General features: G+C 33.9%; 1 protein-coding gene across 5 annotated transcripts in view; it reads right to left on the bottom strand.

Annotated features, from left to right (window-relative positions):
• The window catches only part of LOC149783014 (protein CBFA2T1-like), a 197813-nt gene that overhangs the window by 18168 nt on the left and 164188 nt on the right, over nt 1–15457 (bottom strand). For all 5 annotated transcript variants that reach the window (XM_089934588.1, XM_089934591.1, XM_089934590.1 and 2 more), the window contains exons 2-7: nt 10575–10721; nt 8598–8815; nt 5889–5978; nt 4895–5076; nt 1462–1703; nt 552–622 (exon numbers count right to left, since the gene is read on the bottom strand). In XM_089934588.1, the coding sequence (XP_089790714.1) occupies nt 552–622; nt 1462–1703; nt 4895–5076; nt 5889–5978; nt 8598–8815; nt 10575–10721 (950 nt within the window). The remainder of the gene's footprint in view (nt 1–551; nt 623–1461; nt 1704–4894; nt 5077–5888; nt 5979–8597; nt 8816–10574; nt 10722–15457) is intronic.

Consider the following 15457-nt stretch of genomic DNA (forward strand, 5'->3'; position numbering starts at 1 on the left):
ATTATCCATTCATGCACACAAAAAAGGTACTGGAGTTGGTGTGTCCATGCTGCCTTTTTTTATTCCCACATTTACCAATACTTTGTGGCATTTTGGAAGGCTGAAAGGAATGTAATAAATAAAACAATTAACAAGAACAACTTATTGTTAGTAAAGTAAAGAATTACTTACCAAAATATCACTAGTGATTTACTACAAACTCTCAAATTAATGAAAATATTACAGATGTACAAAAATGAACCAAGAATTAGGAAGAAATAAACAATTAAAACAAAAACAAAGGATTTGATTGACAGTATCTCTGCCAAAAACGTAACTGATGAAATGTTGATTACCAAAGAATCACATGCTGACAAAGGAAAGCCAAAGTAAAAGATGATATTCCAGTTGTTGGAAGTGGACTAAGGTGTCAGACTAGAATTATGACATTTATTCTAGACCTCTAATTAATAATTAGAGGAGGTAATAAAGTCCTTGGACAGGGACAAGTGCCAGGAAAAGATAAAGCAATGCAATAATAGCAGGTAATATATAATGGCTATTAAACTTACTGTTTCCACATGTCTCCAGTCATCATCTAGCCTCTCTATTGTATCAAAAGCTGAATCAGGTCTAGAAAAACCTGTAACAGAATACACAAATTGAATTAATCACAGTAGCATAAAATACATTCATTATTGTAACTGAAAGAATTAACAAATGCACAATGTCTGAAAACAATATATCCAACTTGGCAGTTCTTTGCCATGTATTTACTAATACATGTACTGTGAATACACAATTTGTCATGGGGTACACACCTGGGGGTTTTGTGGTTGCTACCAATCACAAATTTAAACACCTCACAAACAATGTGTGTAAAGTCTAGGATCCCTTTACAAATCCATCAATTTAAATACTAACAACGTTATTTTTCTCCAAGCCATGAAAATTGAAGAAAGAAAAAAATTCAAAGGAATCCAATTTCCACAAGATTCCAATGTATCTTATATCAGGCAAAATGAAAACATACTATTTTGATCAGCTAGGTAAAACTTCCAGTGAATCAGCTAAGTTATGTAAATAAATATAAATACCTCAAGACTTCATTACTTTTATTGTGAAAAATAATGTCCTGACAGCACTAATAAACATGGATTTGAGTAGATACAATACACCAAACCACCAGAAAATTAATGTGGACTATTTCATCTGGCTTTCTTTCTTTTTATTTTTGCCCTAAATGGTAGTCAAGGTAGAGGAATGCTGGTTCAATTCCCTCCACTGGATCAGCCTATGGTGCAAAAAGGCGCTGTAGCTATTGGTATCACATAACTTTTAGTGTTGCTGTGTGAAACAAAAAAACACAACAACAAATGCCCAATTTTCCTTTCAAGAATATCAACAATGACATCTTTTGATTCCTTCCTTTCAATTTGAATCTTAATGCATTTATAATGTTAATAAGAAAATAACAGTTACCATATGCTGAAAAATGATGATCTCTTTCCCTCTCTCTATCCCGTTCCAATCTTTCACGTTCTGCCCTCACACGTTCCAATTTTTCTCGTTCCCTGATTTCACGTGATAGACTGATATCTTCTAATCTGATTGGTCCTGCATTCAGGTTAAGCACGCCATTTGGACTGACCCGGCTGTTACTCTGGGGACTAATTGGTTGGTGCCGCTTGGCTGTAAGTTGATCCATTCCATTTTCTCTAGGCCTGGATACAATAACATTATTGATGATGTAATTGACATGAAATGAAAAGCAGGGTTTTATGTACTGTCATTCATAGAAATTATCTGGATGTTAAGAGAATAATTTTTTTCAAACCTCGATAATTTAAATATCCTCAGTCAGTGATTGGCCCTAAATGATACAATTATTTTAATTTATGTAAACTTTGAGCAAGTTCACAAAATAGATATGTTGCTTCACTGGTCTGAATGGACATAAAGTATGCAATAGTTCAACTGTTTAAATCTCATCAAATCTCAATTATTGCTTGAAAATTGTCTCTAACAATTACCATGATAATGATTATAATAATGTATGCTGACAGAAGCATATTCTAATATTGAGATTGTTTCATAAGGTAAAGATTCTCTTTAACAACATAATGTCCTGCCAAAATGATATACATCTATTCAAATTATCTCACCTCTCAAAAGTTTAAAAATTTGCCATGTTGTATTTAAAAAATACTTATATCTCAACACTAGAACTCAAAAGATGGTGAGTACTTCCCCAGATATGCACATGAACTAAATCATTTTAACTGGTTCAGGAATTTAATTTAAAAATATAGTTATTTTCAATACGTCTTATAGATCTGCAGACTGCCAACTACAACCAAAATGAGGTCATCAATGGGAAATCTGTCGCTGAATAAAACTCAGATGACAAGCACGTGAGAAATTTAGGCATGACTGATGATGTCTGCTTTGCATTGGGAACTATGTGATCATGACTTGTAAAGCATGTCAGCTGTTTTTTAATGTCCACTGAAAAAAACTTCTGTTAATCTACATGACGGTTAAATGTAATCAAAGTGTTTTCACCATCTCACAGTTGTCTAGTAAATCATTTATGATTTCTGAAGACTTACAGAGTATTTAAATTCCTCAGCTTACATTTCAATTTGAAATTAATTGAAAATTATTATAAATTTTGAAAATATAGTATCAAGAATTAGGACAGTATTTTTCCATAAGTGTTCAAATTTTAATTTGTATAAATTTTAAACAATTGCAAAGTTTATATTAAATATTTAAATGCCTGGCACCTGCATAATGCAGAATTTCTGCTTATAATGTTAATGAAATGGATCAAGAAGCTGGAAAAACAACAACAGTCCTTTGAAGAAGCCAAAGTTTTAACAGCCAAAAAGAATTTGCATGAATTCAAGGCATGACCAATTCTTTCTTTGAACTACACCTCTCCCTCAATAAGTTGTGCACAGTGGGGTCCACAAACATAGACTGCACTTTAAGAGAGGATATGAGTTGCTGAGGGACCTCCAAAAATTGAAAAAATCTGCTTATATGTCAAGAATTCTGCGGGGTGGGGGAAGGGGGTAGGGAACTGGGTAGTTTAATGACTGAATCCTCGTTTTGCAATCACATCAATAATAATTGTTAATAATGCACTTTTTGTGATGTGATGTGATGTAATTTTGATTTTTAACATAACTTTAACAATTTTTCAGTCATATCGCTATGATGTCTACAATGTGGCAGTTTATAGTGATGTCTAGAACTGGGGCATCATGTCGCAGACATGTAGCATGGTGTCCCACCCAGTCACATTATCCTGACACCAGGCCAACCAGTCCTAACACTAACCTCTTAATGCTGAACGCCAAGCGAGGCAGCTGTTAGTACCATTTTTGTAAGTCTTTGGTATGACTCAGCCGGGGATCGAATCAACGACCTTCCGCATCCGAGGCGGAGGCTCTAACCACTAGGCCACTGGAGCGTTTGCACTTTTCGTAATGAAATTATTCATTATTCTGTATAAATAGCATTTATTTTCAAAATGTTCAACATGTGAAAGATTGTTCCAACTGGTTTCAACAACCTTTACGTGTACACGAAAACATCTGTGCATTACGTCACTGCTTTTTGTTTTGTTCCTGGAAGGGTATTAAATAGTATATTACAAGTTGGAAGTCAAAGCAGCCGAGAACTAGACTTAACTGTTGATACACCACCAAACAAAATTCCTTTTTTTCAAAAACTAATGACATTTATTTCATTAGACAAACTCCTACATCGAAATTCAACTTTTTGTATTGTTCAATTAGTACAAAATTGATGTTTAGATTTTATTGAAAGTGATAGTGAAACTTCTTATCATCCTTGAGGATATCTGTAAGTGCCAGTTCAGGAATTCTCTGAAATCGCTTGCCCACAATATCTGTGAAACCAGACTCTATATTTTACAAAGTTTTCATTTCGCTTGGTTGCCTTGTTATCTTTGATCACAGTTATGAAGGAGTCAGTTAATTTAATGTAGTTTATGTTACATGCACAATAACATTTATAACAGTGTCTGATTGATCAACTAAAGTGAGTTCACCTGACATACGACCAGGGCCATGTCAATTTGATTTTCTTTTTAGCAAAATTTCAACAGAGTGGCCATACTTGATGTCAGATTGACACTATTCTCATCTGGGACCAACTAGACATCATAATAAGTCTTTGGGTGGAAACCCACAAATATCCCTTCCACCCACAAATATCCATTTCAAAATGGTTGCCATGACAATCCTCCAAGTAGTAGGAAGAAGCCACAGTGGTTCAATGATTAGTGTGCCGAAAGGGTGCAGGTTAGAATCATACCACTGGATTAGCCAGCATCGGCGACTGTGGTGTTTCTTTGGGTAAGGCCCTTTACTCTAATCGCCTTGGTACAAATTAAAACCAACTTATACTGCATGACTTTAAACTAATCTGCATGGGGTATTGTGCATCATTATTTTCTAAGTATGTGAATTCACACAAATTTTGTTGATTCCTGCATTTGTGCATCCTTGCAGTATCTCTGAGATTGTGGCATGGCAATGGATGAAGATCCTAAACTGTTATGCATTGCCTGAAATACCATGCTAATCATATCTCAACATTTTAAGCCTCCTTCTCAATGCGGAAGGACCTGCCTATTATCTTTAATTATTTTTTTTACTGTTAATAATTATTTATAAGATGTATGAATAGTTACATCTAACAAAACACTGATTTCTACTTGATCCTCAAGCACAGATATTTGCAAAATTGCTGCATGCAAAATAAAAAATTTTATTTGAAGGGATTGACAGTGCATGAAAAATGAAATAATATGCATGTTATTTACAGAGACATGTGGACATCACACCTTGGTAAAGCAGGACAGCATGCTATTACTTACCTGTCTGGAGATATCCTCTTGCCATTTTCATTAAATTCTGTACCAGGTGAGTCTTGAAATCCTATGGGTGAGTGTGAGGGGTTAAAGAGAACATGCTCATTTTGTGCCAAATACTGCTGAGGTGTCTGTTTTGCCATTCGTGCACAGTGAAGCAGTTCTCTCTGAAGAAGAGGCAAATTGGCCTGAAATAAAGAAAAATAAATTGCAAAAAGTTATTTGGTTATTTATCTAATTCTGCATTTTTAACCAACTGTTTCTGAGCACTGGCAAATACAAACTAAAACTCAATGCATACTGATGCAAAATGGAAATTGTTCTTGGGGTTCATTTAACTTTCTAGGGAATACACACACAATAATGACTGAAGATTTAGTTTTGGGAAGCAAAACTAAGTTTAATTACATAATACGTACCTAATATAATTACTCTGCTTTCATTTTTCAGACCAAGACTTAAAGGACATAAGAGTGGTAGGGAGGAGGGAAGTTGTTAACAACAAGTTATTACATACTTAAAATTCATTTTAATAGCAGTAATAAATCAGTACAGAAGAAGGCTAACAGCTCCATAACTGGCTCTTAGAGTGACCATACCATTGACTGTCAGAGTGACCATACCATTGGCTGTCAGAGTGACCTTACCATTGGCTGTCAGTGACCATACCATTGGCTGTCAGAGTGACCTTACCATTGGCTGTCAGTGATCATACCGTTGGCTGTCAGGGTGACCTTACCACTGGCTCTCAGTGACCATACTGTTGGCTGTCAGAGTGACCATAACATTCGCTGTCAGAGTGACCACACAATTGACAGTGTGGTACTCTCCTGACAGAGGATGACATGACAACTTGCTGGGCTGAGACAGCTGGGTATATAATGCATTAATACCTTCACTTTGTTGTGACATTAAACAAGACGTTATTTCAAATGATTTTTAATGAGCTACTGAAGGAATTCTTTATTGATGGTGCCAGAAGAAAGTTGATAGTTCTTACCTTTAAAAATGGTATTACAAAGGGTCTGAGTGGAAAGTTGGTAGCTTCTTGCAATTTGGCATGGAATTCTTCTATTGATAAGTGAGAATTCTGAAAAGAGACAATTAAATGGCATTCAAGAATGGATAGAAAATATTTGCTTAAAAAATTCATGGCTTGGGAAGTATGTCTATATTTAAATAGTGACCAACTAATTCTCTAATTATAAATATCAATTTAATGATCATCAAAAATCAAACGAGTGTCTTCATGAACATCACTCAATTTTCTCATGTAAAAAGAGATGGGAGTGATGGATTTATACGCAATGTTGATGAAAATAAAAGGGGCTTCAACTCATATTAGTTAAGGTTCTTGAAAACAGACCAAGTTGCTTCCCTTGACATGCATTACAGGAGATGCAGCTGAAACTTAAATGTCCATCAAAATATTAAGTATCCAGAAGAAGAATAAAATGCTCAAAATTGTCCTAATGGACACCTGACTTGGGCAGGAAATATTTCAAAATGGTCAGATCATTAGAGTACATACCATTCATTATTTAAGAATGCATGGACTCCTATTTATAATGGACACAATGACTCAATATCTTGACTGTTCTGAATGACAGGTTTGACCAAAATATTAACCCTAAGTGAACTTTGATATTTATCACTGAACAATGATTGCTGAAATTGCTTTCATCACTCTCCCATGTGATTATACCAGTTCATTTTAGAACAGACCAATCAGCATATTCCATGAGAAGTAGCAAGTTAACTACCCTGAGGCACTGTAGAGTTAAGACTGCAATATCTCAAAAGTCACCAAGAACAAACTCTGGCAATTCATCAAAGGTCACCAAGAAAATACTCTCTTTGTTTAGAAGCAAATTCAGTGAGTATACACTAAAATAAACAGAATTCTTATATGTTTTGTGCATGATTCTGTTTCCTGCAAAAAGGGACCAAATTCATTTATATTTTGTGCATCATGCTTCTGACACATTTGAAGGAACCAAGTTAATGAATTTCAAGTGATTGCATTGTATTCCATATTACAAGGGGAAATAATTCTTACAATGCCTCAGAGAGGGTGTTGATTGGGGTACTGGTATACATAATATCATTTCCTATTAGTAACTCACTTGCCTCTTAAATCTAGCACACTACAAACATAAACTTTAGAGTAGAAATTTACAGATATATTTGATTTGGTGTGATTTTGTGGGGTTTAACACCATTTTTCAGTATGTGATAGGCTATACATGGCAGCCAGTATATTTGGTGGAGAAAGAACCCGGGAAGACCCTGGGAAGAACCACAGACCCACAGGAAATTACTGGCAAACTTCCTCATATACCCACATTAGTTGAGACAAGTCTCAAACTCACATGGACAGAGGTGAGATGCATGCCTTAAAACCACTCAGCCACACCTGGATTCCTTTTACAATTATAACATTATAAACTTGACCAAAAAAAATTATCTATGAAAAGCTAATTTTATCCCCCTTGCATACTTTAAAAAACCCCATGATAATTCAAGTTGACTCTGCTGAATAATACTCTGCAAGTAGCAGAACACTCAGTATTGTGATAGAAGTGTAACATCTGCATTTTATTCTAATTCCATAGAATGGACAACAGGAATAAGAAGTCAGCATTTTGTAAGTTTGACTATCACAAATGAGTGATGTATACAGTAGCTCTGGTTGCGGATTTAATGCCATTTTTCAGGTTTAATGTCATTTTTCAACACATGATAGGCTATACATGGCAGCCAGTATATCTGATGGAGAAAGAACCAGGAAAAGTCCTGAAAAAAACACCAACCCAAGGGAATCTACCGGCAAGCTTTCTCAAATACCCATGTTGGTCAAGCCTGAGACTTGAACCCATGCAGACACAGGTGAGATGTCAGTCATCTATAAAGGTGAGTGCCTTAGACAACTTGGCCACCTTTATATAGAAGCTGTGTAGATCTAAATTCTAAAACAATTGAACGCTTATTCTGCTGAGAGATGTATCTGGTGCCATGTTGAAATTATTTATGTCAATATAAGGTTTAATAAAAGAAGTAAGAAACCTGATAGCTCTGTAATTCAGGACTTGTTATATGATTTGGCATTTGTAAAATATTCTGACATAAAAGTTTGTCAATTTAACTTCAAGTCAGTGGACATACATATATCAATAAAGCAGTAACTCAAATGACAATATTTTATTAGAAAAACATGACAGAAGTCAGCCAGGTTAAAAGTAAAGTTTTATAAATCCAATTAAAACTGATTCACCTAATGATATTAAACAAGGACTAAGGCAATTCACTTTTCTAGTCACAAACCAAAGCATATAATGTGGAAATTATTTTGCACTGAATGCAGAACAAGCTCTTAAAATAATTCATATATTTAATAAATAGTTATATCAAAGATATAAAATACCAATAGCAGACTGAAAACATCCAAAACGCCTATCATCTTTACCATTATCTTCTGGTGCACAGTGTAGAGATTACATCAGATATGGTTTGATGCTTTCCACATTTAATTCAATTGCCAAACAGAATTTACAAATTGGACTTGTTATCTCTGTAAAAGAAAAATATCTGATCCCCCAGATGTGCAACAAGTATCATAAAACATCTGTAACTACTTGGTAACAAATAAATTATTATTCCTGAAAATAATCTTATTTAAACCAAAACTGAATGAAATTGTTGAACTTACTACAAGTCCCAGCACAAGAGTACGAACTCTTTCTCCGATTTCTGGTGAAATATCTGACCCAAACTGCTGAAGTGTTGTAAGAAATCGTTTTAATTTGCTAAGCTGTCTGGCACCACATGCTGGTGGTAACTGCTGGCTTGAGGAGACATAAGGAACAGAGGGTGGTGAGGGTGTCCGTCCATTTATGCTGCCTAATGGAGAATGTGTTCCATTCATACCTGACAAAAGATTATGCCTAAAATGTCAGATTTAGATGCCAAATATGTACCCTTTCTTGTAATGAATTTTTTATGTAAGTAACACAGTCGAGTTTACAATTCAACTATTGTGAGAACTTCACAGAAACATTATGAATTTCTTTCTTCATGCATACATCTTGTGATTTGTTTGGTAATATTTATTCTACCAAGAATTTGTATATGATGCAAGTAAATATGTTTTTGAAGAATAACAAATCACTTGTATATTAAGATGTATTCAAATGGAGCTGCCTTTACATTATGTATGTAAACAGCCTTTAAAAACAGAAATAATCATAAAAATTAATTTTCTGTTTTCACATAAGCCGTTTATGGTACATGACAACCTCTGAAATTTACTCAAGTCTACCTTATATTAAATCGATCAAGGACATCTATTCAAGTGTGTAATTTTGAATAAATGAGCTAGTTACACCATTTTCAAAAGTATTCCTGCATTTAATTGCTAATAATTTTTTTTCTCCACAGTATATTTGTGACGTATAACAGAATGAGGAAGCATCTAACAGAATTTGGACACCTCTCAGTCATGCTCCTTGAGATTAACAAGACACCCATGAGCCTGATATTGCTCAAATAGCTGGCGTCTGCCAAAAAAATTTGGGTCTCTTAATCCATATCTGCAGATCAGCATCATTCGTTCAATACAAAAAACCAGACAAAGCTGGATACTTTGCATCCGAGATTCTAATAATCTCTTCAGCATTCTGTTGTAATGATGTAAACATGTGTTTCTATTTGTAGTAATGGCAGCCATATTTGACAATGAAATGGCATCTTCTGTATAATGTTAAGCTAGGACACATTCTGTCAAATTTGGTCAAAAGATAATAAGTGGGTATTTAGATTAAATTACTTAAGTTATTTTTCTTCTGTATTTCCTATTTTATAAACAGCAGCCAGCTTTAACAAAAGATTCACATTATTTGTATAACTACAAAAGGTCTTCATGAAGTATACTTTCTGTCATATTTGGTCAATTTCTACTCAGTGATTTTGCCAAAGGTGTCATTTAAAGTTTTCTATCCTTAGTAACAGTGGCTATAATTGCATAACATGCTGGCAGATCTGGACATGATCAGTTTGTTAGGACTAATCAACAAAACAAACAACACAGACCCTGACCTGCTGACACATTATGTTTTGCCAGATTAAGATCTTTGCTTTTTGCAGTTGACAATGACTTCTAAGCAAGTAATGCTGGTATTAGATGTCACTAAGAATGCATATTAAAGCTATGAGATATAATACTAATGGCTGGAAATATCTTGATGTACCCTTTCTGTTGGAGTGTATATAAATATAGAATGTTCCCTCTTTAAACTGCTTCTCATGGAGTCACAAAAGTGACCTGCATTATAAAAGAGGGTACCTAATAATGAGGGATGTTCCCACCAGATTGAGTAATGAGAGTATTTAATGATGAGAAATATTATAATTGCTTTTCCTAAAACATGTTTTGAATAAAGGTTTTATGGTGAGAGACTACTGTTTCTGAAACACAAATGATAGAATACTCTGATCGTTTAGTTTGCTCCTTACAGATTTTTTAGTGCAATCCCATGTACTCTCTCTCAAGTGACGGACATTCATTTGTTCTTTCATAATTCTTGGTTTCCTTAAAGCACTAGAGCCTACTTTACACTGAGGATAGTCTTTGGTTAGTTTACAAAAATACCCAGTGCTTGACTGAATGTAATGAAATGAAGTAACATACTTGTGACAATGCTACTCTCTGATATTGGTCTTGGGATGTCTCGCATGGCATGAGTTGTTCCCCCTGACATGGAATTTGGGGGAGACATGGAATTCTGATTTGGAACTTTGGTTTCAGGGCTGTCTGGCATTATGGAGTCAAAATAATCTGAAACAAAGAGAAATAAATAAATGAAAACCATACTTTCTTTTGTCTTTGTGAAAGACTTGATAGCAGACAAAAACACAAACAGATCAACACAAATCCAATGGCTCATATGCTTTTTTGACCAAGAAAAAGAATAGAAAGATCAACCTAAATGCCATTCCTGAACTATGCAACCATTTTAAGCTGCGTGTTAAAAGACTGCTCACATCAATAAAGCTATCGCACATTGCATGAACAAATCTTCATACACTCAAAATTTTGCCCGTTTTCATTGATCTTAAACACACGCATTAACCATCACAAATAAGAAAAAAAAGCAGTTATCAGGATGAAAATTTTAATCTAAAGAAATCAAGAAAGTTTCAACTGCATATGACTGGTCCAGTTCTTATGACTAAATAAAACAAAACATTGAATGTGATGTTTCGCAAGTTCTATGTAAAGGTCAAGCAGAATAACAATTTTGTCACTCCCCATATCATATGACATTATAAGAAGTGTTTAGTGATTACCCCATGCTGATACAACCAAACATTCAGGAGGTGTAGCAATAACAAGATTTTCAAGCTTGGATGTCCAAGTAGCACCATTTCATTATGGACCAACTTGACCACGGATGTCTGTGTAACATGGCAATCCTCCACTTATTTTAGGAGTAGCAATAACAAATGTGCTCTAATGGACCGATGGATGATGAATGAAGAACCATCCCATAAGCTTTTCTAATCTATAACCAGCAGAGCTAAAGATAAGTGCTGGGTAATTATTTTTCCCAATGTGAAAGCTCAAACAGGCAACAGGAAAATTGCTATAAAACAATGATCATTTTAGAAATTATAATTCTACAAAATTTTTTCTTCTGCTAAATGTCTGATCCTTAAACTGTCCTTTTGGGTAGCTATAGCAGGCTGCCCAAATTATATTCATATAATTATGTCATCAAGTACTGGGCATTTGCTACAGGTGAGAAGCCATGCTAATTCAAATGTGTGGGATAATCATTATGGGCATTTGCTACAGGCAAGAAGCCACACCAATCCAAATGTGTGGGTTACTCATTATAGATATATGCTACAAACAACGAGAAGCCATGCTAATTCAAATGTGTGGGATAATCATTATGGGCATTTGCTACAGGTGAGAAGCCACACTAATTCAAATGTGTGGGATAATCATTATGGGCATTTGCTACAGGCGAGAAGCCACACTAATCCAAATGTGTGGGCTACCCATTATTTGATCAGGTAATCACATTCCTTACTAGAGTAATGGCCCCTTGGGTGAACTCTTGAAGAAACAACACCTTGGGAATGCTCATCTTCTGTCAACAAACATTAAATATGGCAACAGTACTTTTCTTCTGACATTACATGTTGAAAGCCAAACATCTGTTAGTACACTTTTCATTGTTTAGGTGAAGAAATAAGAAATAAGAAACCATCATAGTGTATGTGGCATTTGTTTTCTAAGATTATGGAAAATATAAAGAATCAAATCAATTGAAATTGTTGTGTTTTACAATTTTGGCCTGTAGATTAATGGGTAAGTAAAAATCACACATGGAAATAAAAAAAATTTGAACTGTATGAACACAGAATTAACAGCATCTGATTAATGATGACATGAAACAATGGCATAAATTCAGATAAACATAAAATATAGATAAGGTGGTCAGTGTGGCCAGCAACTAAAAAGCTGATGATCAAAGATTCCCAGTCAAATAAAACAGTCATAAACATGTATTGGGACAGATGGTGGTGGTGGTGGTGGTGGTGGCTTATCAGAACAAAACACCATCAAAAGTAGTAATCATCTGATGTCTTTTATGTGCGAATCTCAAACAGATCAAATACATGAGCAAATATATGTGACACTGTTTCCATAAGCAGGATTGATGGTGAGCTACAAGCACTGTGTGAAATTAGGACTATATATATATATATATATATATATATATATATATATATATATATATATATATATATATATATATATATATATATATATATATATATGCACACACACACACAAACAAAAGTTGTGAAATAACTTAACTTAGATTGCAGCAATCTTTGGGGCAATTACAGTAATTTACCAGGCAACCAGAAAAATCTGCTGGGCTTGCAGTTTTTATCAAAGTTGATTACTGAAGAACAACTATGGATTTTGGACAAAATTTCTACCCCTGTATATTTAAAGTATTGCAACAAGCATTTCATGTTTTCCTTAACGTTTCTTCATTTTTATATGCAAGAAGCATCAACTTTTAGTATTTCCATTTTAAATATAATAGTACAATGTTGTCTGATACATTTTTAAACTTAATTTTTAAAGTCGATATAGAAAGATTCACAAAATTATCAACCAATGAAGTATGGTATTCCCAAATGGTATAAAAATTGCCTCTAAAATCAGCTGAACTAAATTCCTATCCCACACATTCTCAACTTTCTTTTTGCCTCTGCACATGACAAGCTGTGCATATGGCATAGGCAAACTTGCACATTTTTTTGCAAACTGTGGAATTTTCTTTGCTTTTTGTAGTTTTGTGGCAGACATGGCATTTTTTGGAGATTTCTTGGGAAATCTAATGTAATTAATCAGCATGCATGTAGTAGTGTTTTGCATCACCTTGGCACAATACTGGCTATGTGGGAACTAAAGGTAAAGTTTTTTTTAAAAAACATAAAAAAAGAAGTACTGCACAGAAAATTTAGTGAGATAAATCACTCTAAATGCTGTGGAAAAAAAATAACTGGAAAAATTTTAAAATTCTGTAAAAGAAATTTAAAATGAAAGATAAAAGGTAACTCGTATAACATCCTTAAAACATGGTTAAGAACTATGTGTCATTGTTTTTCCTATTGCACAAAATATTTAAAACGAAAACTATTAAAGAGCTAGACTTTTGTTATGATTTGTATCAAAGAAATGGCACTCAAAATATCTCTGTTCTCTCTCCAGCAAATTTTTAATCTGTGAAGTTTTCCTAGATCTATTGTTGTCAAATGTATTTATAAACGTTTTATTATGTACTCATAAACAAGTAACAGTATGTACATGTCCAAATTATCACTGCTGTCCAGAGTTCTGAAATCTGATCAGTTTCATAATTAATTAATGGAGGTAAAAAGGTAATGATCCATATGCACACCACCTGACACTGGATAAAGATGTGGGGTATAAGTACCACACATCTTATTGAATATATAATCTATACAACTTCGACACTTTTCTATACAATGATGATTCTAATGAACTGGACTTGTGTCCTAATCAACACTTTTTCTATACAATAATGATTCTAATGAATTGGACTTGTGTCCTAATCCATAATTTTTCTATACAATAATGATTCTAATGAACTGGACTTGTGTCCTAATCCACAATTTTTCTATACAGTGATGATTCTAATGAATTGGACTTAAAAGTCTTATAATATTACTTAGTAAGGATCACATTTTTTTGGATTACTTAGTATTACATTTAAAGTTTTAATCTGTTTTAAAACAGGTTTTAAATTATTACTGTGTCATGTCTCAATGCCAAATTTATTGTGTCTGTATATAACAAAAATGTAAAGATTCAAGGTATAAAGGGTATACCTTAGTTGCTGCACAGAAACAGTTCACAAACAATGGTTACTTATTCTCGATTCTGTGCATCACTTTTAAAACAACCAAAGAGAATAGCTGACATTATGTTTCTATTTCTTTTCATCTACTACCAACAACAAAAAATGCAAAGAATCGAGAATAAATAATGACACTGGTGCAGACCCTTAATTTTGTTCTCCTCAATGTCTTCTATTACCTATAAAAAATGTATGTATATGTACTGAGTTAGGAAATATTGTTTGGTTGTATTTACAAAGATATGGTACATGCTTTCATCTGGAGTTTCAATAACACTACAGATGTAAGTAAGAAACTTGGTTTTTAATCATGATTAAATCTGTTCAAGTTTCATTTACTGAGTTACATTTACCCATGATGGAAAACAATAACAGAATCTCTATTACATTCAGCATGGTAACATCAGCACAAAACTTTTTACTGTAAACCAAAACAAGATGACAGTGCTATCCAATCGGCAAGTATCCCTCACCAGTTGGAAGGAAAATCTAATCCCACCAAATCTGATATTTTTATTCTGCATGGGTTGTCAAGTGTGAAATGCTCTTAATGTGGAAGGATGGATACATTAATTGTCCCTAAGGTCTCATGCTAATCAGCCGATATTGCTATATCCAAGAAATTTAAAGTCAGATACTGTATTGCATTAGCTTATTTGATGAAAAACCAAACCAAAAGTATCTAAATAGAAGTGTATTATACAAACATAAACATGTATTTATGATATGACATATATAAAAGGAAATGTTTATTTGTCTTCTACACAGAATTTAGAAATTTTATTTCATATCTACTGTTAGACTTTGTGAACTTGACACAAGGTACAAAGCTTGCACTGATTTAAATGGGTAAAACTTGTTTATTCAGCTTTCCCTTTTTTTTGCCTGAATTATTTATTAGTTTTCAGAAGACAAACAAGAAGGTGTGGACCTGCATCTTGAGCCCACAATTAAAAACATGGCTGTAAAATGTATTATCTTGACCCATGGTCACAAAGTTGAAAAAGCATGTTGCAGAATCAATTATTTTAGCTTCATAATGAATCATATTCCAGGCCTGAATAGACTAGAGGAAAATTAAGCAAATTAACAAACTTTAACC

Source organism: Sinohyriopsis cumingii, chromosome 15 (assembly GCF_028554795.1).
Source record: "Sinohyriopsis cumingii isolate HCF-2022 chromosome 15, ASM2855479v2, whole genome shotgun sequence".
NCBI classification, from domain to species: Eukaryota; Metazoa; Mollusca; class Bivalvia; order Unionida; family Unionidae; genus Sinohyriopsis; species Sinohyriopsis cumingii.